The 25,210-nt window shown below is 40.5% G+C and overlaps 2 protein-coding genes across 3 annotated transcripts; both read left to right on the forward strand.

Moving 5' to 3' along the window:
- Positions 1 to 588: 588 nt before the first annotated feature.
- On the forward strand, positions 589 to 924 carry LOC136460735 (auxin-responsive protein SAUR71-like). Its single transcript, XM_066460320.1, has one exon. The coding sequence runs from the start codon at positions 589 to 591 to the stop codon at positions 922 to 924; it is 336 nt and encodes a 111-aa protein (XP_066316417.1).
- Positions 925 to 6,567: 5,643 nt separating this feature from the next.
- LOC136458436 (uncharacterized) lies at positions 6,568 to 10,417 on the forward strand. Of its 2 annotated transcripts, none has more exons than XM_066458372.1 (10): positions 6,568 to 6,931; positions 7,018 to 7,079; positions 7,168 to 7,311; positions 7,530 to 7,640; positions 7,724 to 7,919; positions 8,757 to 8,815; positions 8,922 to 8,974; positions 9,041 to 9,266; positions 9,741 to 9,849; positions 9,938 to 10,417. In XM_066458372.1, the coding sequence occupies exons 1-10, from the start codon at positions 6,649 to 6,651 to the stop codon at positions 10,198 to 10,200; spliced, it is 1,506 nt and encodes a 501-aa protein (XP_066314469.1). In that variant the 5' UTR covers positions 6,568 to 6,648; the 3' UTR covers positions 10,201 to 10,417. The 2 variants fall into 2 exon arrangements, with proteins under 2 accessions (XP_066314469.1, XP_066314470.1); XM_066458373.1 differs by having other exon boundaries at positions 6,569 to 6,931; positions 9,044 to 9,266.
- Positions 10,418 to 25,210: the final 14,793 nt, after the last annotated feature.

Below are 25,210 nucleotides of genomic sequence, written 5' to 3' on the forward strand. Positions count from 1 at the left end.
TTCAATATATGGTTTCATTTTGTTATTATTCATAAACATATGACTCAGACTTAGAAACCGGCCCAAGAGAGTTTCATTTACGTGGAACTCCATTATTATTATTTTTTTCTTTTCTTAAAAACGATACATATCATCAGAAATGTTTATGTTTATGTAAAAATCTAGTAAATACGGGATGAAAGTCGAGTGAAACTTCTACTGACGGATGACAGAGGAATACAATATAGGAGCCTTTCATTGACTGAATTTGATTATCGAAGTTTGATGGGGCCGGGACAGCAAATACATAACACAGACCGGGATTCATCAATTTTTACACTACACGTACGCACGTACAAGTCAGTGTCACGATGCCCAATGACACAAGTCACGTCTGTCTACTGATCTGGAAAAAGTCCGAGAATCGGCTTTGAATCCCCACCACCAGCACTCCCGTATAAAAACCCCTGCATTGCATCTCTTGATCATCATCGAGTTTGAGCATCAAGTCATCGTAACAAACACAACAGGCCGGCGCATAGCCTATCTAGAATCCACATTGCAAATCCACAGCACCAGTACTCCATAGTCCATATCACAGGAACAACAATGGCCGCTTGGACAAGGAAGGCCACCGCCAGCGCCAAGGCCTTGGCCAGCTGCGTGCCCGGTGCTATTCGTGACAACGACAATGGCAAGCAGAGGATCCCGAAAGGGTACCTCCCCCTGGTGCTGGTTCGCGACGACGACGACCAAGGTGGCTCGGAGACGAAGGTCCTGGTGCGCGTGAGAGACCTCAAGGAGCCATGCTTGGAGGCGTTGCTGGAGATGGCCGAGCAGCAGTTTGGGTACGGGCAACAGGGGGTGCTCAAGGTCCCCTGTGACGCACAGCGCTTTGTCCATGTGATTACCATGGCACGCAAGTCCAAGGTTGCTACTAGATAAATGGCGTCATCTATCTATATGTACGCGGTTAATTAGTTGCTGCAATACGGCATTAACGAGATTTAGTTTCGTTTATATCGGCTTCACGTATTCTAGTTGGACTTGGACGGGTGTGCTAATGCGCCGTAAGTCTACCGCAAGTTTGATTGTTTTTTATAATAGAAGAGATGAAGACATATGATGGGGAGTGTAAGTGTTGTTTAATAGATTTTTGTATTTTTATTTTTGTATAATGTTGTATTGTTGTAACAAAGTCTGGGAGAGAGATCCATTTTCAAACATTTGGTCACAGAAATGTCCCAATGATCCATCCTTCCGGGTGCATCTACTTAACATATATGCCTCAAGTGTTTCGTAAATAGAAAGTCCCGTTTGGATCTCTCGAAACATACTAATATATTTTAATAATCATAATTTGGGCATGGATCCTTTAAGTTGGTATGGATGAATACATTTATGCTGTTGTTAGTCACATATCACATAGGAAGATACTTATACGCCGCACTGATGACGTTGGTGAGCGAACCAAAGAGGCAGAAACATACTATGGGGATCAACATAAGGGAATTGCCAGCGTCCGGACGTCCAATGGGATATGATTTCGTCGAACGTTAACCTGGGCACACTCCCACCGAAACGGTTTAGCAGAACGGTCCATCAGAAAATGTCATCGCGCATCCCGAGCTTCGGTCGCCTGCCTGCCCGCCCACGCCTGGCGCTGCGCCGTTCGCTGTTGCACGCGCACGTCTGTCCCTACCCGCCTCGTTCCGCCCTGCACGCGTACCCCACCCCCGTCCGCCTCGCCCCGTCCCGCCCCGCGCTAGGCGCTCCTTTCTCCTGACCACCTTCTCTCTCTCCGCACGGGCGGGACCCTGGAGCCGGGATGAGGACGAGCATGCCCCGTCTGTAGGACCCCAGGCATGACGGGCGCCCCGTCCGCCGGCTCCCGGCTCGCCGCGCCCCTTCCCCCGGAGCCCGGATCGTTCCCCCATGGCACTCTGAACATACCTCTGAAACATGAAACACTTGCAACATGAAACATTTGAATGCAACATATGTCTGAAGCAGATTAAATATTTGGAGCATAGACTTGCAATATGTGTGTGAAACATACGCAACATTCAGATAAAACACTTGTAACATGAAAACACTTATTGCAACATAAGATTGAAACTGCTGAAACATTTTGAACATACTCTTGCAACATATGTGTGAAACACGTGCAACATCCGGATTAAAAACTCTTGCAACATACGTCTGAAACAGATAAAAACACTTTGAACAAACGCTCGCAACAAACCTCTGAAACACTTGCAACATGCCTTTGAAATACTTGCAACATATGCAACATCCTGATCTACTTTTACAACATACATATGAAACACTTACAATATACCTCTGATAGCATCTGAAACACTTGGAACATACATTTGCAACATAGGGGGGAGGGGGAGGCTAGGGCCGGTTGATTCCAACCTTGGAGTGGGAGCCGGCGCTAAATGGCAGCGTGCGAGCACCACCAGCACGGGCCGTGCTCGTGGGTGCCCTTGGCTTGATGGGGACCAACCTAAGGCGCGCGACGGCACCACCAGCGCCAGCAGAGGTGGGCAGCGTGCTCGACGGCGCGGGTGGGCACACGGTGGGTGGGACTGCAGGAGCAAGGAGCGAGAGCGCGCGGGTGGGGCACGCGACCGACAAGAGCGTGGAGCGAGTTGCGTAGGATGAGGGCACGCGGGAGGAGATGGCCGCTGCGGCGAATGCGGAGTGGGGTAGGCTGACGGCCTCACGTCGTTGTGAAGCGTGCGATGGACGAGCGAGTAGGAAGATATTTTTTGAAAGAGATGGGAGAGACGTACGGAGGAGGAGCCAGGCTTGTTGGGCCGGTAGCACGCGTAGGCCCGGGAAGCGGTGTCCGATCGAACGAACACCCGACCTTGGGTCTATTTTTATCTCTCACTCCATGAATTTAAGACAGGTCTATATCTAAACTTTGGGAAATTAAATGTCATATTTCAAGCCAAATATCCTAGTCCACAAAAGTATATTACAATTTCTCCAAAATGAAATTATCCAAATGAGCGTTGAGATTCTTTCATAAATTAAATCAGAATGAATTTTATTCAAAACTACAAATTTCAATTGCCAGAGGACTAGAAAACTTATATTGCTAATGGCGCGACTAATTATATCCCTATGTTGCCATGTATGTTTTCTATCAAGTGGAAGGAATAAAGAGAAAAATGAAATCCTATCAAGCTCGTCCTGATCAGAAGTTCAGAACAGTCCAAAACATAACGTGTATTTCAGACCATCCTGTTACGCAGCATCCTTTTCCTGACTAAAAAGTGCTCGGCCGTGTGTGCACAAGTCATTAGGAGCGACCAAGCGAGTGAGAGACGGTTACCGTACGGTAAGACACCACTTTGACGCTTAACCTATATGTTAATCGAAACACCTCCATCAAGATGAAACCAATAATTTTCGTACTCTCTGGTCTGTGCTCCGGCCTCTTCTTTAAAAAAAAAAACACGTTGGTCCCCAATTCCCCATTATATCTGTCTCGCGGACGAGTCTCCTCGTAGCTGGTCACTGTCACATGAATGGGATGAAAAGAAAATTTTCGTCCCGTTTTCTATTGTCCGTGTTTCTATTTGCGGGATCTCTTGTTTGTGTAGTATAAGAGAAAACAGAAAAAATGGGTTTCTAACCGTTTTACGGAATCCAGTTTTCATCCAGAATGGACCAATATTTATCATGTTTTCAATTTATGCAGGATATACCTAACAATTACATGTCCTACTAACCACCAATTATGCATGTTAGTGTGTTGACACACATAGCATGCAAGTGAATATATTATATCGATCCTCATATGTGTATAATGGTATATGGCTTTATACATGCATAGTTGAAAATATTAAATCATGTGATTTTAACTTAATTTTTTAGCTCTCGTTGCGTACTTGTCTATTTCCGCATGTCCCTGTATCCCAATTTAGTTTTCGATCCTGGCTTTTTCGATCCACACTCAGTCCTATTTTTGCCGAAGAAATATAGAGATTACGATGGGAGAGGGGTTTTCTCCATTTCCATCTGTTTTCATCCTCATAGATCTGGTTATAGGCTTGCCTACTGTTAACTATAGCTATAGATAACTTAACTATAAAGGGACTGTTCCTGTCTCCTCTGGTCTGGTGCGGTGGTCGAGCTTGATAGCACGATGGTTACCATTATTCCGGAGTTTGTGTGCTACACTCGTGGGTTATGCTTGTTGTGAGATGCACTAAAACAATAAAACAATAGACGTCCATCTCATGTAGAATCCTATATGGTTGTGAGGGTGACCATGATTTTAGTTCAGTCACGGTGTACTCAATGTTATAGATGGTCAAAGGGGTCCGGTCTAATGGACAACACAAGGCACAACCCTACTAAACACTGAACCCTTGAAGACCTAGTACTATTTTCTATCAGGCTCCAGCCCAAGCAAAAGGTTGTCCCTCGACTGCTCTTTCATCCTGCAACCCTGGCATGGGCACGGCACTATTAACGGTAAGGCCGCTAAGGGCCCGATCCCTTCCTCCTTCCCAAGCGAACATGCACCCTATCTTCTGTAAAAAGCTATTAGTGTCGGGCATATATAAGTCGGTACCACACCCATACTCACTCCACCCCCTTCCCAAAAACACCATTTTCACCCCTCTTCACCAAAGTCATCACCTCTCCCTTGCCTCCCTGGCTCCTCTAGTCTTTCCCATCTATGGTGGACAACTCGACAGATCTCTGATATCTGCAGCCACTATGCCCTATTGTTCATCTATTTTACCATTCCACTAAAGTCGAACTCCTGAAAAAAATCAAGCTTTAAAAAAAATTAAAACATGTTTGATGAAGTGTTCATCTAGGGAAAAGAGGGGCATGTTTTCCCAATCTAATTTAATCATGGGTTGGATACTTAGACTATGCATTTCATACCAATAATACATCTAACTTACCTCTTATGACTTTTGGCTGATTATCACATAATCTAGTAATTATTTTCATAAAAAAATATATAAATGACAATATTGTGCAAGGCCCCGTTTAGTACGGCTCCAGAAGCCGTTATTTTTTGCTTTAGCTCCATGAACAGCCTAGTCAAGCCCCTTCTCTCGAGTTTCCTTATTTTGTTTTAAGTGAATTTTATTAAAGAAAATATTAATTTCCAAAATTAAATGCTATGTAAATTAACCTACGCACTTATATAAATAAAATTGAGAAAATAAAACTTTTATAGGTAAGTAATGCATTATAACATGTCATTTTTCATGAAAAAATGTTATGTAAAAATTGTAACACCATAAATATCCGAACTTTACCACAATAGGTAAGTAATGTTGGTGAATTTCGTAGGATTTTCCGCGAAATTCTAAATATATTAAAAACATATTTTGGATATCTAGAATAAAATTCTGATGCCAAATTAAATACGAAAATCTCAATCTTATCTGGGCTCAATCTTCTAGGCCCTGGCGAAGCTAGCATGCTCTGGTTGTGTCCCAAGTCTACCCGATAATTTTAGGCTTGCTCCAGATTTGAAGCCCACGTTCCTTTTTTTTAATTAAACAAATAACCCAACTTCTAAAATTCATATATGACACATCAAACTCCGATTGACTTAGTTAATTTTCCTAAATTCATATAAATTCAAGATAAACCACTTATATTTTTTTTGCTAAATAATATTTTATGAGGATTTATATGTATTTTTACCATTTATTGGAATTACTTCCTGTTAGAACAACATGTACTACAAAAAATCTTTAAATAAAATATAAAGAAATATTTATAAATATATGAGTAATTTTTAAAATTTTAATACAATAGACAAATTTGGACGGATAGTTTAAATGTTTTATAGTTAGTTTATAATTTTTTAAACTTAATAATACCCAAATTTCTTTGAAATTACAAAAATGGGTAGGGGATCAAACCACTTCCCCATGGCATCATAAAAAGTTACATGAAGAAAAACAAAAGGAGTTCATCGTTTCCTTCATTCACATTCATTTCATAGCACGAGGTCCTAATCTTCTTTCTACTAAGTACTATCTAGCAAGTTTTAAAGTGGCTAATAGTTAGCTTCCCATTTTTTGCATGCAAAAATTATTTAGAATTGATTCAATTTGTTTGTTTGCATAAATAATTTTATTACATTTTTTTGGAAATAATTTAATTATGTGGAGGTTGTGCATCTTTTAATGTTGATCGAGAGTTGTCCTTCCTCCTCCATCTAATGGTGTGGAGACGACTGCCTCGGTGGTGTCTGCCCGAGCGGTCGACGATCTATTTGCGACAACAAAATTGGATTTTTCATTTTATGATTTTTCTGTGATTTACTATGATTTTCAAATATTCAGCCGAAATAAATAAAAAAGACAAAGACAAAACCGCCTTTGAAAACCGCTTATAACCGGTTAGGGAGGTAAAACAAATTCTTTTAAAAGTTTAGGAAAGTGATTTATCTAGTTATAGGGTTTAGGGAGGAAAAACAGGCTATCGTAAAAATTGATGAGGTAACGTGGACTTTTCGCTCTGAAATACCTCAATGTGCAAATTCTCTCTGGGCCAGGCCAATTGGACGGTGAACTGGCCCGAGCGAAACCCACGCATTCTTCTCCTCCCGCTCCGGCCCAATCCGTTCACACATCCACCTCTCTCTCTCTCGCCCGCGTCGCCGTCGAGATGCTTCGTGGCTCCGCCGCCCTCCTCCGCCGCTTCGCCCCTCATGTCTCGGGCGGTGGCTGCGGAAACACCACTCACCGGCGCCTCCCTCCTCCCATCGCTTCCTTCCTCCACGTCCGCTTCTTGTCTGCCCCGACCACCTCTTCCTCGCCGTCTTCTTCGTCCTCAGCTTTCGGCCACGACGAGGAGGCGGAGGACAGAGAGCTCCCCGAGATCTCCAATGGTGATGCAGGCGCTTCTCTCAGCATCTCCGTGGACCGCTCCGGCCTCTACAACCCTCCAGGTCCGCTCCGTCCGCCTCTTCTCTTTCACGAGCACTGGTGTCTGTTTGGGGTTTCTGATAGTAGGTGTTGTGCCAAAATGTGGCAGAGCACTCGCACGAGCCGTCGTCGGACTCCGAGCTCGTCAAGCACATCAAGAGCATCATAAAGGTGCCAGCTTCTGTTTCTATGTTAGACTCTGTTGCTCGCATTGGGGAAATGCTATTTATCTATTTCGATGTGATTATGGCGGCGTTAGTTTCGGAGTGGGCCAATCAGCATAGCCGAATACATGGAGGAGGTGCTGACGAACCCACAGTCAGGATTCTATATCAACCGTGATGTGTTTGGGGAATCAGGGGATTTCATCACCTCGCCGGAGGTCAGCCAGATGTTTGGAGAGGTAAAACTAATTATCACTAATCAATTGCTTTGTCAACACTATTGTGAAGAACATTGCGCTGTGCTGTATTTTGTTACTTAATCACGATCCAGTAATGAACTGTGTGTTTCAAGTATAACGTTGCGACCATAAGATGTGCTCTCTCTCTTTTTCAAACCAACGAAGCATTAATGAGATTCATGTACCAATTGTGCTGCTATTGCATTTCTTTGGCACAGATGATTGGTGTATGGGCAATGTGCCTCTTGGAGCAAATGGGAAAACCAGCAAAGGTGAATCTGATCGAGCTTGGCCCGGGACGAGGAACACTCTTGGCTGATTTACTCAGGGTATGTTTTATTGCTAGCTTCTATCATGTATGGAAGTTTCATTGTGTTGTTCTTACTTCTTAGCGGTTGCCTTATTTCAACAGGCCTCAGCAAAGTTTGTTGACTTCACCAAGGCACTCAGCATTAACTTAGTCGAGTGTAGCCCTACATTGCAAAAAATCCAGTATAATACTCTGAAATGTGAAGATGAACCTGTTGATGATGGCAAGAGAACAGTTAGCAAGCTTTGTGGAGCCCCCGTTTGTTGGCATGCCTCCCTCGAACAGGTTCCTTCAGGATGTATGAGGCTCTTTTCATTTCGAACTGGCTCTTTCACCTTCAACCTTTTGGTTTTGAATTAATGATCTCTATAGAAGTTGATATTGTTATAAACACTTGTATAATTGACTTCTACACAACCATTCATCTTAAGGTATATTGGGTAAAAATTTGAGGCCATTTACCAAATGAGATTAGTGACAATTTTAGGGTCTGCTTATTTAATCAGAGTCAGTCGATTCCCTAGCTATAGTTAATATGAAAAATCACAAGTAGGTAATTCAAACATGCCCAGACACCCATACATATTTTATTGGGGTATGGAATCTGCCGTCATATATGACAAGGAGCAGCAATATTGGTTTATGAAACTGCGGTTTTACTTTTCTAAGGACTACCGACAATAACAGCTATTTGCCTCAACTTAAAGGGGTGTACCTAGTGCAAAAAGCTCCCGCTCTGTGCGGGGTCTGGGGAAGAGTGTCAGTGGCAAGCCTTACCCTTGCTTGTGCAATACTGTTAACGAATTCAGTTTTGATGGGAGTAAACTTAACCCACTCTTGTAGTTGTAGGTAAAGGTAAAATTGAGACTTGAACACAAGTGTTGGTACACCTTGTCACTGGTCTAAAGCATCTACCTTGCCATTGCTGATCGGCTAGTTTAATTAATTCATGCATGGAATATGAATAATTGTTCAACCTGATGATGGTCTAAGCCCTTTGTATCAAGTATCGGACAGTGTTCCATTTTGAAACTGTTTAAGTTCGTGTATTTGCCTTTTGTCAACTTCGTTTCTTTTTAAACTTCTTGATTGGGGGCTTTTATGTTTCTCGTATTTGTAACTATCTTATATGCAGCACCAACCATAATCATTGCACATGAATTCTATGATGCCTTACCGATCCATCAGTTTCAGGTTTGTTCCCATGATTAATTACCACAATTTCTTGTTGTGCTTATCCATTCACCAACTGAGTTTATAGTCATTGCGCTGAACAATCCTTCTCTCTCTCTTTTTGCAGAAAGCATCACGTGGCTGGTGCGAAAAGATGGTGGATCTTGCAGAAGATTCCTCGTAAGCTTTACAGGTTACATTTATGTACTTTTAACCATAAGGAAATGTGTAATGCTTACTTTGCAGCAGGTTTCGGTTTGTTCTATCTCCCCATCCCACACCCTCTTTAATTTACCTCGCCAAGCGTTGTGGTTGGGCTAGCTCTGAGGAGCTTGAGAAGATTGAGCATATTGAAGTCTGCCCCAAAGCGATGGAGCTTACTGAACAAATTGCGGATAGAATTAGTTCAGATGGCGGAGGTGCTCTTATTATTGACTATGGAAAAAACGGAATAGTATCTGATAGTCTCCAGGTTTGGATTTTAAATCACTTCACTGTATCTAAAGTAAACTCAAAATGTTGCCTGTTTAGTACTACTGTAACATAAATTCTTGAAGCCTAGTAGCTAGTCTTTGTTGATTTCGTAGGCACATGCTCTCACAATCACACAAAAAAAAATGCTGATGTTGTGAATATTTTACAATACTTACTGTGGGTACATGGAAAATGGTATTTGAAGACAATATTGTGATTTTAATAGATTGTGTAAATATACTGCATTAGTAAATGATCAAAGTTGTGCTTTGGGGACTGTTGATTCATAAAGCACTACTTTTTGGAGACTGGAAAGAGTAATAGCTAAATTCAAGGCCCTGAACTTATGCATTATTTGGCACATAGAGAGCTAGCCTTATGGAGTTTTTTGGTTGACATATCTTGTATGATAGCAAATAGCTATTGTTCTGGATGGATGGTTTGGGCACTAAGTAAACTATAATAAATGCAGGCCATCCGTAAACACAAGTTTGTCGACATATTAGATGATCCTGGCTCTGCTGATTTGAGTGCCTATGTTGATTTTGCTTCAATCAAGCACTCTGCTGAGGAAGCTTCAGGTCTGCACTGGCGTTATTAACTCGTGGCTATAGTTTTTGTTGGCAACATTACCAGTTCTTACATGAGATTATCTCATAACATGTGCAGATGACATCTCAGTCCATGGGCCAATGACTCAATCCCAGTTCTTGGGTTCTCTTGAAATCAACTTCAGGGTAGAAGCTCTCCTGCAGAATTGCACCGAGGAGCAGGCCGAATCATTGCGAACGGGCTACTGGCGACTAGTTGGAGACGGGGAAGCCCCATTCTGGGAAGGCCCTGAGGACCAGACACCAATTGGAATGGGCACCAGGTACTTGACCATGGCCATTGTCAACAAAAAGCAGGGCACGCCCATTCCATTCGAATGAAAACTCAGGCACAGCTTTCCTCTTCCCCCACAAGTGACAAATAAGCGTACCGTGTTGTAACTCCTGTCCTATAGGCTATAGCATTGTTGAGGGATTTTGATGATCAAACCAGGCAAGGACATTTTTTGCTCTGCTTTCTCCTATACACGCAAAAACATGGCCTCATGACAATGTACGCTACTTTCTTTTGTGAGGTAATGAAGATGTGTTGTACCTACTCGCCCGAAGCCATTCATAACTGTGTTGACATTTTGCCATTACAATGTTTCCTCTCTTGTCAAAATGTGCCTCTGTATGTCAGCGTCTGCTGTCATTCAAAATGTGAGCAGCCTTGAGAAAGAAGCGTGTCGTGTCGTGCATCTGTTGGCCTGCAGAGTCAGCCTGTTTAGATGGTAATTAGACACTCGGTACTCCACTACATGATGATGGCCTCTGTTTCGGAGCTTTGCTGCTGCCTTTTTCCCGGCTGGTCTCCAAGGGGACAATATATTAGCATTGACCCTTTTACCCGTGCAACGCGGCAGCTTAGCTTACCTTGTACGATCATTTGATTCGAGTAAAGCATTTGGCGTGCGTCAATGCATACATATCAACTATCAAGCAAGTAAGCTACCCGTTCAAGTCATATGGTCAAAAATGCATATACTAAATTGAATGCGTTTCAAAGTATGCCAATTTCCAGTCAATTAAGTATTTATCCGATACCAACTACGCAAACTCTTTGACATCATGGTACCAAAGCCACCGTAAAACGAAACAACAAAGGAAAAATACTGGTATCGTAGACTTCGATTGGAAAACTGGAAAGTCTATCTGCCGTCTATTACCGACGAATCACTCAATGGCCAGCCGGTAATACATGCAGGTGTCGGAATGAATCCGTCAACAATACATGGAGCCTGTCCTGTCCTGTCGTCGGTAAGATGGGAAGAGACGCAGCAATTATTTGACAAAATGCAGATGAAAACGGAGGAGGGGAAAAGGGACCAGAAAACGGCCTGAAACCGTCCAAGGCCGGAAAGAAAGAGCATCAACCGAACCATCTCACTGGAATGTTATTCTATGCTGAACGTCATGACTTGGGTGAAGCATTGTTCTTAGTTGTTCGCCTAAGCAAACCCACGTGTGATGCTGTGGCCCCACGAGGAAACTGCTGCATTCTTTCCTTTCGCTTGCTTTGCTTTGCTTTCACATCCACGAGAAGACTAATGATAATTGATGACATTAATTACTGCAAAGATGACGCCATCAGTGACCATTTGCTATCCGGAGTAGGGATACCTACGTACTACCTCTGTCCTAAAAAAATACAACTATAAGTGGTTCATATTTGATCAGTTTTTTTAATAATATTCAAAGTTATGTCTTTCAATTAATTTATTATAAAAATACATTTCATAATTAACCCGATGGTATTTATTTGGTATTATAAACATGGATATTTTTTTATCTATAATTGGTTAAACCTAAGATACTAAAATATGACACTGTGCTAGAATTGCATTCTTTTAGGGACGGAGGTTGTACAAGCGAATTCGCCCGTGAACTCACGTGTTTACCACTTATTTAGTCAATAGATTCACGGGCTAGCACGCTCTGTATATACTATTGTAAAACATACAGACTCTATTCTAGAAGAAAAGGAGAAGATGGAATCCTAATAGTAGTCTATTTGTATATGGGCTCTTACCAAACTCTTAGGCCTTGATAGGACTATATATATATGGAAGCTCTATGTTGTAATCATCAATATTTAGAGAAATAAATAATAATCTACATATCTCTTGTGTCTATATATTCTACTTTCATCTATGGTCATAAAAGATGAAGAGAAAAAGATCCTAACCACTATCAACATGTTTTATAACACGTTATCAGCCGACGAGCTCTTCTTCGACGTCGACGTCGACGTCGCCGTCGAAGCCATCGTCCATCTTTGATGCCTGTGCTTGTACAAACAGAAGCCATGCACACGCCAGCCTTCCTGCAGGAAAGAAAAAGCAGCAGCTCATCAATGATTCGCCTCCGTAGCTGTCCGGCCTACGTGCGCACGTTCCACGTATTGGCCTGCATGCCACCACTGAGCGCCGCCACGGCCTCCCCGCCATGTGGCTTGCACGCACTGGCGGAGCCAGGGGCCCCCCAATGTTTCACAAAAAAAAAAAAAAAATTAGTAGTATGACTTAATATTTTTTATTTATATTAAGAGAGATTATATAAAATTCTTGTCATATATACCTATTAATATCTTCTAGATAATATAATCATACAAAACACAATTATATAATAAAATTATCGCAATGAAAAAGACCGAGTCGGCCCCCCTAAGTATAATTTCTGACGGCCGGCCCTCCCTGAGTATAAATCCTGGCTCCGCCACTGGTAACAAATATATGAAAGCTTTGGGAGAGATTGAGACAAATAAGTAGAGGTTGGATATGGATATGGATAAAGAGGGAGCAACATTGAAGAAAAGAGATGGATCAAAATTTTTGAACAAAAGAAACACACAAGTAAGGGGAGCAAGCTTATGAACTTTTATTGGTTGCATTTGATATGTGCATATTCATGTGCTTGCTTGAATTGCATTAGTTTTTAAATTCAATATGCATGCTTATGTGGTATATGCTAGTTATAAAATTTGATTGATGAAATGAAAACTAGCATGCATAGGATGATAGCTAGACACTTGGTATGTTTTTCAAGTAATGCTAGTACCTTACTTTTAATGTTGATCTCACGAGATATTTAATGCTTTGATTTCCAAGTGTTGTGCTAAGGATGGTGTTAAAAGTGCAACTCCTATTGGTATCACACTTTAAAGTTTATTCTATACACCTTAGCATCATTTGGTAGTAATTACTCTCTCACAGTTTCAATCTATGCATATGTGTAAGCTTACTGTTCAGCGTCAGATCAAAGTGATATAGCCCGACACAGGATTGCACAGAAGCGATCAGACGCGTTATGAACAAGGAAGTCTCGGGTTTCTGCGCTATAATTGATCAGACCCAGGGAGCATTCGGTCCGGTGTGACCGGACACGTCCGGTCGGCCCAAAGCGGCTCTAGGAGCTCTCTAGACTCGACCGGACGATGCGTCTTCCGCGTTCGGTCTGGTGTGATCGGACACGTCTGGTAGGAATTGAGCAGCTCTGGGAGCTCTCTGGACTCGATCGGACGCTGCCTGTCCTACGTCCGGTCGACACACCGAACGCGTCCGATCGACAGTTGGGTGGCAATGGCTATTTCATTTGAATGGGACACGTGGTGGTATAGCTGCGACTGGACATAGTGACCGGGCGCGTCCGGTGCACACGACCTGCGCATCCGGTCGTCCCAAAAAATGCCCAGTGAAGGGGTAATGACTACTTTAGCCCGTGGGGCTATAAATAGAAGTGGTGGTTGACCTTTGGCCAAAAACTTTTGTAGAGCTTAGCACACTAGAGCCTTGGTGGCTTATGTGGTGGTGCTTGGGAGCCCTCTAGCTCACTCTAGCTTGATAGTGTTCATCCGATTGAGTGAGTGAGCGATTCTAGTGCGATTGCATTGTGAGGTTGCATCGAGTGACACTAGGTGGTCGTCTTGCAAGCCGGTGGTGCTTGTTACTCTGGAAGGTTGCCACCTCCTAGATGGCTTGGTGGTGGTCTCCGTTGAAGCCCGCAAGAAGCTTGTGCGGTGCTCCGAAGAAGAGCTTTATGAGGGGTATTGTGCTCGCCCCACGGGAGCTGCGAAGAGTAACTCTAGTCGAGCGTGTTATTGAGCTACCCTCACTTTTGGGGTAGGTTCTTGCAGTGCCCGACGCTGCGAAGAAACTTTTGTGATGATTTATTGGATTATTTGATGGCTTGCAAATAATTGAGTTGAAGCTTGCTAGTTGGATGATCATGAGCTAATCAAGGTATATCTCTTGTTGATCATTTCATTTGGGTGCATATGAGTTGATTGAATTGGATAAATATGCAATGTTGCTTGCTATAAGATGATTGAATGGATAATTGCTTAGTAATCAAGTTTGGATTGATTTATGTTGGATAAATTCATGAGATGACTTTTAGTGAGTGGATTGAATGTATTTATATCTTGTGAAAGTATTCAAACAAGTTGGTTTCAAGTTTGATTCAGAATTGATGAAGTATAGCTTGAGTGATTGAAATCTGTCTTATATTGAAAATCTGAGCTAGCTGTGATCTAAGCCATGTTTGAGTAATCAAAACTTACTGGATTGGTATAAAAATTGGTGTACATGCTCTAGACTTATTGTATAATATTCTGTTCAAATTTCATGATAATTGGATAAGAGATGCTTCGGTTGTGGAGTGGATCTTGACAGATATAGTGCAGCAGTTTTCAGCATGTAGTAGTGGTGGAAGAATTGAAATCTGGTAGCAATATAGAAGTCAAATGAAGCTCAAATTTTTATAGCTACTAGATAACTTAGTCAATCACATCTCCACAAAATTTCGTGATATTTGGATTTGTACTTTGAGAGATATATATTTTTCTTTGATGAGTACAGAATCTGTCAGAAAAGTGACAATTATTGAATTTATTTGGAGTCACTTTGATTGAAAGGTCCTTAAGTTAGAAATATGTTTACAAGTATTTGAGGTACCTAAGTTTGGTTTTGAAATGATTTAGAAGCATGACAAGCAAAGAGTACAAGGGTATTTGATTGTGGAGTATACATTGCACATATTTGATACTCAAAGATCAATATCAAACTCAAGATGAAGATGGAGTTTAAGTTCTAGTGACTATTGAAAATCATTTGATAGAAAGAAAATGACTTAAACAAGTAGAAAGAAAAGGACTTAAAGAAGGAATCAATGTTACTCATCAAATTAAGTCCATCACTTGGGTCAATCAATAAATTCATTTCAAGTGAGTTTCAAGAATGATTCTTAAAGAGAGGTCACTTCTTCCTAGTATAGGGACTTGTCGCCTATGTATAGGTAAACCAAGTATGGTACTTGGAAGGCCAACATGAAAGTGGTGATCCAAGGGACATTTGAGATGCTTAGTTGAAGCAATCAAAATGGTTGATCAAGAAAAGTAAGGAACACCCAAAAGAGAGTTAATCATGATATTTCAAGTGATATTCTCACATTGATGCTCTCATGCAAGCAAAGATAAAATGAAGAAGCAAGCTAACCATAATAAGAAATTACACTTGATTATTAGTGGTTCTTAAATCATATGGGTGAAGAATGGTTTTCATTATTCATGATTGGTCTTCACCAAGCTTATAATTGGATTTCACATTGCTATTGGAGTAATAAATTGGAATCTATGTGACTATCCTCTACTCTAACATAGCAAAGGTATTATTGTAATGTGCATGATCATTTCATCCCTTACTAGTATGCGATTAGTGCATATAGTACATGCTTTTATAGTATCATGCATAACAAATGAAATGTTTTTAATTCATAGCCTACCACTATTGCTTGAATATTTAATTGATCTAATGGTAGTATATAAGTTTATTCATGAGCTAGTGAACCCAAGTACTTGATTTAATTTGGATTGTTAAACAAGTGATAAGTACAACATTGGCAAGATAACCCTTATAAGAGGTGTGAAGAAGTTTGTCATTGGTTCAAACCAAACTTGGAAGCTTAGGCAAATCAATTTAGTCAAGTTAAAATTAGAATCTCATGATAGTGATAAGAGTAACAATGCAAATGGATATCTAGTTTGTTTGTTTCAAGTGGTATCTAAACTCAAGTATTTTATCAAGAATTCACAAGTGATGTCTAGATCAACTCATAAGTGATATCTTATAAGTGATACTCATGAAGATAATGGTTCAAGAAATGTTTTTATTGATAAATCCAACAAGTGGTTCCATACTAGAAGATTCTTTCAAGTGGTATCACATCTACAAGTGGTATCAATCATGCAAGACAATGGTTTCACAAGTGATCATCAACTTTAAGTGATCATCAAATGAAGAATGCATCCCTCACCAACAAGAGCTCAAGTCTATCAAATAGATGACCCGTGAAATGACCTAGGGGAGGTGTCCCACCAATTGGTATCAAGATCAAAGATCCTATGTGGGGTATCTCAAGAAGTCCTACAAGTGGTATCTACATGTGGTGTCATTCCAATAATCAAGTGATGTCCATAAAAAATGCAAGATTCAAGCCTAAACCATCTACCCCAATTGCAAATCTTTGTACCAATAAGAAGCATACCTTTTATGGAAATTAATGACAAAGGGGGAGAGATTGTAACAAACACTAGCGGAGCCAAGGGGGGGCTGGCAGGGGCCATGGCCCCCCCAATGTTTCACAACAAAAAAAATTAGTAGTATGACTTAATATTTTTTATTTATATTAAGAGGGAGATTATATAAAATTCTTGTCATATATACCTATTAATATCTTCTAGATAATATAATCATACAAAACACAACTATATAATAAAATTATCGCAATGAAAAAGACCGAGCCGGCCCCCCTGAGTATAAATCCTGGCTCTGCCACTGCTTGCACGCCACGAATCCATCCAGCACTCGACTCTTCCTCAGATTGCTGCGTATCGATTACCTCACGTCGCTGGCCACTCACCTCGGACTGAATCCCGTTGATGAGGACATAGCCCGCAAGCTATAGGCAACATCATATCATGCGTCTGCTTGCCAACCAGCCTGCACGACTCACAATAGCCATCCATGGTTGGCACGTCGTACACCATCGGAGCCCACGTCTCCGCACCTGCCACCGTAAGATGGACCTGCACGTCTAGGCTTCGGTGTCCCGCTGCCGCCGCCATGGTTAGCAAGAAGAAGCCAAGAAAGGCAATGGGCGGCCATCAGGACTCAGAACTCAGGAAGAGAAAAGCTACAGATCAAGAAAAATTTGTAGTATGAGATCCTGAAGGATTTTGGACCGTGTACGAGAATATGGGTAGAATTAAAAGGAATTAGGCCGCTAAAAATTTTCATAACACCCAGCAATATTAAGAAAGAGTTTGATAAATCTGAAATTTATGAACAAGACCTCGATTCTTGCAGAATTGATCATTACTCAAGTATTTTGGCCGAATAATGCCTATTTTCTGGTAACTGTGAACTGATGGTGTTTTTGAATATAAACCCTTAGAAATTTTAGTTTTAAAGCAATTTTCCGATTAATTAACCTAGACCCTCCATTTATGCATATTTACTATATTTTCTTATACCTGCATGTATACGACATTAAATTTGCAGTTTAATTGTTGTTTTGCCTAGCTTTAATTTTTCCGAATCAAATAGTAGATTAATTCTGAAAATTGCTACATTTTGAATTTAATTCTGAAAAATGCTAGTGCAATCCCATTATGAATTATATACCATGTAATTGCAAGAATAAAATCTTGAATGATTATATTAGAAACATGATATAAGGTGTATGGGCTCTCTAAATCCTAGAGATATTAGACTTATCACCTTGGAGAGGCTCATATTTATTTTTTCTAGCATAATGAATTTTTGGGGTGAATAAATGGTTGGTATTAATTCTGAAAATTTGCATATACTATAATCCTAAAAAATGATAGGATGCTTCTAAGAGTATTTTGTATGACCATCCGCTATCTTTTTGCACTTTACCACTTGTTTACATGTAGTAAATTCACACGCACATGAAGATTACGATAATAATAATATATGCATCCCTTCACGAGAGAAGGAATATCCTGAACTTGTTCTGAATGATAGAATTATATAGCATATGGTCATTTATTAAATTCTAGTAGGATATTCTACTACCACTGAAGTGGAGTGGACCTTAAGCTTTATAGTTCCTGATATTACTCTCAAAGAATGAATATGTGACCAAGCTAAATCCTAAAGGTCTTATGGGACTCACTGTATGAGAAATTCTAGAAGATATCCTATATTATGATGATTGTATAATATTAGAAATATTGAAAATTGAATTTTCAAGCTTATAAGACCATATGGGATATAAATGCTACTCTATAAACAAATACAATTAGCTTGAAGCTTGTCTTAGAAGTCATAGAAAACGAGATGATAAAGACAAATTTGTCTAATTCCAGAAGAAATATTTCTTGAAATAGAAGATCAAGAGCATTGAAATACTAGAAGTATCCAATATCATCCAGAATTACTTAATATCAAGTAGAAATTGACTAAGAATTTTTAGATAGCTCTATAAATCAGAATATGTGACTTGCATATATTATACTCCTAGAAGGATCAAGCAAGCATGAAGCTACTAAATGTCAAGCATTGAAGCTAAGACATGTAAGAATAGATAGAAAATAGAATATTTAAAGTTTCTCTTGAAGAAATTAAACCTTGTGCTTATAGATTTGTTGCTTTTGAAATTCATATCCTGAAGTATTGATAGTAGTGGTGGTGGTGCTTTAAGTTTTAATTCCCATTGAATTAAGTGAATTATGTAAACTCGTAGAAGAGTTAATGGTTACTTTATTAGCTTGAAGACTAATATGAAGTTCTTAGTTGCAATTTTTACTTGCAGTAATATATGTTAATTTTGCATGGACTAAATTAGATTTATATGTTTTACATATAAACATTTGCCTATTGCCTATCTAAACAAATTTTGCATTAATTTTATCCACAAAGAAGCCTCAATTAACCTTGAAGGTTATAGTTCTTTATGCACTACTACCTTGTAGGTAGAAAGGAAACTGAATTTCCTAGAAACACATGAATAATTGGACTATACTGATAAAAGGTCCTAATGGCTAGAGGGGGGTGAATAGCCTATTAAAAATTTCTACAACAACACTTAACAAATCGGTTAGACAAATATGAGGCAAAGCGAGTGTTGCGCTAGCCTACTAAAAATGCAAGCCACCTACCTCAATTCTAGTTTCTATAGTCTCTATCCACACAATGGCTATGTCACTACACTAAGTTAGTGTGCTCTCAAAAGCTAACTAAAGAGCCACACTAACCAAACTAACAAACTCTCACGACTAGCTACACTAAAGAGCTTGACAACTAGTTTGCGTTAATGTAAAGAGAGAGAGCAAAATGGTTATACCGTTGAGTCGAGGAATGAACCAATCAATCACAAGAATGAATACCAATGAATACCAATGAATACCAATGATCCTCGCTGCTCTAAGCCATCTAGGTAACGGCAACCACCAAGAGTAACAAGCGAATCTCATAGCGAAAAACGAACACCAAGTGCCTCTAGATGCAAACACTAAAACAATGCACTTGGATTCACTCCCAATCTCACAAAGATGATGAATCAATGATGGAGATGAGTAGGAGGGCTTTGGCTAATCTCATAAGGTTGCTATGTCAATGCAAATGGTCAAGAGAGTTAGCTTGAACCAGCCATGGGGTTTAAATGGAGAGCCCCCATGAATAGAGCCATTGGCTCAATTATTGGGTTGACTGCGCATTGACCGGATACGCAGTTCGTGTGCACCGGACGTGTTTGGTCGGTGATCGGACACGTCCGGTCACCACGTGTCTCATTTAAACTAAGTAGCCATTGCTGCCATGAGTACCACGCTCAGCTGCGACCAGACGTGTCCAGTGTAGACGACCAGACGTAGGACGGGCAGCGTCCGATCGAGTCCAGAGAGCTCCTAGAGCCGCTCTAGGTCGACCGGACGTGTCCGGTCACACTGGACCGGACGTAGGAGACTTAGTGTCTAGTTGAGTCTAGAGAGCTCCTAGAGCCATTCTAGGATGACCGGATGCGTCCGGTCACACTAGACTGGACGCTCCCAGAGTTCGATCAATTTTTACTCTAAAAACCCGAGGCTCGCTGATTCACACCGAACACGTCCAGTGTGGCGACCAGACGCGTCCGGTCGCTCTCTGCAATGCAGTACCAAGCCACATCACTTTGACCGGATGCTAAACAGTAACTCCTTAGCGTCCGGTCGCTCCACTGAACCAGAGTCCGGTCGTTAATATCGGACGCGTCCGGTCACTCTATGACCAACACGACTAACTCCTTTTCAACTCTATCTTCTTCACCCTTTCTCAAATGTGCCAACCACCAAGTGTATCACCTTGTGTACATGTGTTAGCATATTTTCACAAACATTTTCAAGGGTGTTAGCACTCCACTAGATCCTAAATGCAAATGCAATGAGTTCGAGCATCTAATGGCACTTTGATAACCGCATTTCGATATGAGTTTCACCCCTCTTAATAGTACGGCTATCGAACCTAAATGTGATCACACTCGCTAAGTGTCTTGATCACAGAAATGAAAAGGCTCCTACCACTTATACCTTTGCCTTGAGCCTTTTGTTTTCTTTTACTTCTTTTCCAAGTCCAAGTACTTGGTCATCACCATGGCAACACTATCATCATGTCATGATCTTCATTTGCTTCACCACTTGGAGTAGTGCTACCTATCTCATAATCACTTTGATAAACTAAGTTAGCACTTAGGGTTTCATCAATTCACCAAAACCAAACTAGAGCTTTCAATCTCCCCCTTTTTGGTAATTGATGACAACCCTTACACAAAGATATGAATTGAAATTTAATTGAATTCATGTTGCTTGCCCAAGCATATTTACCATGTGTAAAAAGATATGGATAAGTTTTATGAACCCCAAATGGTAGCAATTGCTCCCCTATATATGTGCTAAGAGTTTGAATTGTAGCTTGCACATATGCTTAGATAGGAAATATAGGAGACAATGTCTACCAAATGATGCTAAGGTATAAAAGATAGACCTTTGAAGCGTGATACTAATCGGAGTGCACCAATATACCATCCTTAGCATCATTAGTAACTAGACATACACAAAAACTAGAATACCCCATGAGATCAACATTAGAAGTAAGGGTCTAGTTTTCATAATGTGAGCATAAGTCAAGTTACTTAACCTATGCATGCTAGTTTTTCATTTCATCATCCAAACCTACAACTAGCATACGTCACACAAGCATGGATATTGAAATTTAAAACTTGTGCCATGCAAGCAAACATATGAAATACACATTTAAATGCACCATACAAGTTCATGAGCTTGCTCCCCCTACTTGTGTGCTCACAATTTTAATTGATCCCCTTCCTTTGCCAATATCTCTCCCCCTATGTCAAATTTTCCCCTTTGTTGTCTTTTCACTATCTTAGTACACCTTGTTGTCTTTTCACTATCTTAGTACACTATTTCTCCCCCTTAACACTTATCCCTTTGTTTTTCTCCCCCTTTGTAATCAATGACCACAAAGATTAAAAATGTAGATAAGTTGAGATTATCAATGTCAATCAATGTGGTGAGGATCATTTTCCCAAATTTGGTCCAATCTAGATCATTTACCAAAGATATTTAACTCGGTTTGATCTAAGGACAAGCTTCTTCACACCTCTAAATAAGGGTTATCTTGTACCATGTTGAGTTAAACACTTAGAGCTCATTTTCTAGATCTAACACTAGGTTTACAAACCCACAAACATGTCATATGCTACCACTAGACCAAATTAATCATAGAAGCAATAGTGGTACCATACAATCATCAAATTCATTTGATTTTCATGAATGAGCCTATTAAATATGAAAGATATCTAGATGCACTAAATATGTCCTTAGCAAGGATGTATGCCGTGCCAATCAACTTTTACCTTTGATTGCTTGAAGGAGAGGCATGTCATATGAGTGGGGGTGCATCAACACATATTTGAGAAATCCAATATGTTCAACTCATTCCCTAGCTTGTAAAACCTTTTCTCATCTAATGGCTTGGCGAATATATTGGCAAGTTGATCTTTGGTGCCTACACTCTCAATACAAATGTCTCCTTTTTTGTTGGTGATCCCTTATGAAATGGTGGTAGACATTAATATGCTTTGTTCTTGCATGTTGAACCGGATTGTTGGTTAACTTGATTGCACTCTCATTGTCACATAGCAATGGTACTTTCTTGAACTTGATTCCAAAGTCATTCAAGGTGGCCTTCATCCAAAGTATTTGTGCACAACAACTACCGGCGGATATGTATTCGGCTTCGGTGGTTGATAGTGCAACACTATTTTACTTCTTTGAAGACCATGAAACAAGTGACCTTCCCAACAATTGACATGTGCCTGAGGTGCTCTGTCTTTCAACCTTGCATCCCGCATAATCTGAGTAGGAGTAACCAACTAGCTCAAACTTTGCTCATTTGGGATACCACAAACCAACATTTTGTGTATGCTTCAAGTACCTCAATATTCTCTTTGTAGCCTTCAAATGACTTTCTCTTGGTGAGGCTTGAAATCTTGCACACATGCATACACTAAACATGACATTCGGCCTTGATGCGGTCATATAGAGTAGGCTTCCAATCATAGATCGATACAATTTTTGATCCACCATATTGCCACTTGCATCACTATCTAAGTTGCAATTTGTTCCCATTAGTGTACTAATGGCTTTGCTATCACTCATGCTAAACTTCTTGATTATGTCCTTGATGTACTTTCCTTGACTCACAAATGTACCATTCTTCAATTGCTTGATTTGAAGACCAAGGAAGTAACTTAACTCTCCAATCATGGACATCTCAAACTCATTAGCCATCATCTTTCTAGATTCTTCACAAAAGTTTTGATTGGTTGATCCAAATATGATGTCATCAACATAGATTTGCAACACAAATAATATTTTTCAATCTTCTTGATGAAAAGAGTGGTGTCAACCTTGCCCATCATGATCCCTTTAGAGAGTAGGAAGTCCCTCAATCTCTCATACTATGCTCTAGGTGCTTGCTTCAAGCCATACAATGCCTTCTTCAACTTGTACACATGGTTGGGATTCTTTTCATCTTCAAAACTAGGAGGTTGCTCAACATATAATTCTTTATTGATGTAACCATTGAGAAATACACTCTTGACATCCATTTGATAGAGTTTAATGTTGTGGGTACAAGCATAGGCTAGCAAGATCCTAATTGCTTCCAATCTAGCAACCGGGGCATATGTTTCTCCAAAGTCAATCCTTCAACTTGTGTATAGCTTTGTGCTACCAATCTTGCTTTGTTCCTTACTACTATCCCATCTTGATCTTGCTTGTTTCTAAAAACCCATTTGGTTCCAATCACATTGTGTCCCTTTAGTCTCTCTACTAATTCCCATACTTGATTTCTTGTGAAGTTATTCAATTCTTCATGCATAGCATTCACCCAATCAACATCCTTCAATGCTTCATCTATCTTCTTGGCTAAGCTCACAAGGTTGCTATGTCAATGAAATGGCCAAGAGAGTGAGCTTGAACTAGCCATGGGCTTAAATAGAGAGCCCACATGAATAGAGCCGTTGGATCAACTATTGGGCTGACTGCGCATTGACCGGATGTGCTGGTTGTGTGCACTAGACGCGTCTGGTCGGTGACCGGACGCGTCCGGTCGATGCCCGACCGCCACGTGTCTCATTAAAACTAAGTAGCCATTACTACCATGAGTACCACGCTCAGCTGTGACCAGACGCGTCTGGTGTGGACGACTGGACATAGGATGGGCAGCATCCGGTCGAGTCCAGAGAGCTCCCAGAGCCGCTCTGGGCTGACCGAACGCGTCTGGTCACACCGGAATGGACGCAGGAGACTTAGCGTCCGGTCGAGTCTAGAGAGCTCCCAGAGCCGCTTTGGGATGATCGGACGCATCCGGTCACACTAGACTGGACGCTCCTAGAGTTCGATTAATTTTAACACTAAAAACCCAAGGCTCGCTGATTCACATCGGACGCGTCCGGTGTGGCGACCGGACGCATCTGGTCACTCTCTATAATGAAGTACCGAGCCACATCACTTTGACCGAACACTGAATAGTAACTCCTCAGCATCTGATCACTCCACTGAACCAGAGTCCGGTCGTTAATACCTCTGTGACCAGCGCGACTAACTCCTTTTCAACTCTATCTTCTTCACCCTTGCTCAAATGTGCCAACCACCAAGTGTATCACCTTGTGTACATGTGTTAGCATATTTTCACAAACATTTTCAAGGGTGTTAGCACTCCACTAGATCCTAAATGCAAATGCAATGAGTTCAAGCATCTAGTGGCACTTTGATAACCGTATTTCGATACGAGTTTTACCCCTCTTAATAGTATGACTATCAAAACTAAATGTGATCACACTCACTAAGTGTCTCCTACCACTTATACCTTTGTCTTGAGCCTTTTATTTTTCCTTTACTTATTTTCCAAGTCCAAGCACTTAATCATCACCATGGCAACACCATCATCATGTCATGATCTTCATTTGCTTCACCACTTGGAGTAGTGCTACCTATCTTATAATCACTTTGATAAACTAGGTTAGCACTTAGGGTTTCACCAATTCACCAAAACCAAACTATAGCTTTCAACTGACATATGAACTGATCTTAGAAGGATCTATTTAGCCAAGAAATTATATAATCCTAAAACTAAGTATCTAATACTTTAGCTTAGAAACTAGAAGTTTATGTCTTACCCTGAATCCATTTTTGTGCACATAATAGTATACTAGATATGTCAATTTCATGCCATAATTATTGAATACTAGAAGTATGATTGAACTCTATGGAATATTTAAAATGATTATTCATAGATGCATGAAGCTTATTACTACTTGAAGTAATTATGGCATGAAAAGGGGGAGGAATTTTGGGTAAAGGCATAATAAAATGTGGGTAATATATATTTAATAGGCATAGCCTTCCTAAATCTATCTTTAAGTGCATATATCAGGACTTGAAGTTCTAGCCGCTCCCTTCCGGCCGAGTTAATTTTCTCTACATTGCACTAATTGCAAGTAAGCTTGTAGCTTTGCATTTTGTTGTTATCTATTACATTGGATTGAATATCAATATTCCACGTTACACATTAATGTGTATCACTATGTTGTGCTCTTGTTGAGCTACAACTATCTCCACTCCTACATAATATTAGTATAGAAGCTATATTTGTAGCTTATAGCTACTATATTTTTCCTCATAATTAAATTAGCTAGCTAGCACGCTAGTAGTTCTCGTTGAACTAAGGAATATTTTGCTTTCAATGCGTTGCATGCACAAGCATTA

Source organism: Miscanthus floridulus, chromosome 6, assembly GCF_019320115.1.
Source record: "Miscanthus floridulus cultivar M001 chromosome 6, ASM1932011v1, whole genome shotgun sequence".
Taxonomy (NCBI): domain Eukaryota; kingdom Viridiplantae; phylum Streptophyta; class Magnoliopsida; order Poales; family Poaceae; genus Miscanthus; species Miscanthus floridulus.

Coding starts and splice junctions, on each gene's coding strand:
- LOC136460735 (XM_066460320.1), top strand. CDS start 589: ATGGCCGCTTGGACAAGGAAGGCCACCGCCAGCGCCAAGGCCTTGGCC.
- LOC136458436 (XM_066458372.1), top strand. CDS start 6,649: ATGCTTCGTGGCTCCGCCGCCCTCCTCCGCCGCTTCGCCCCTCATGTC. Junction 8,816..8,921: donor TACCGATCCATCAGTTTCAG/GTTTGTTCCCAT, acceptor CTCTTTTTGCAG/AAAGCATCACGTGGCTGGTG. Junction 8,975..9,040: donor GATCTTGCAGAAGATTCCTC/GTAAGCTTTACA, acceptor CTTACTTTGCAG/CAGGTTTCGGTTTGTTCTAT.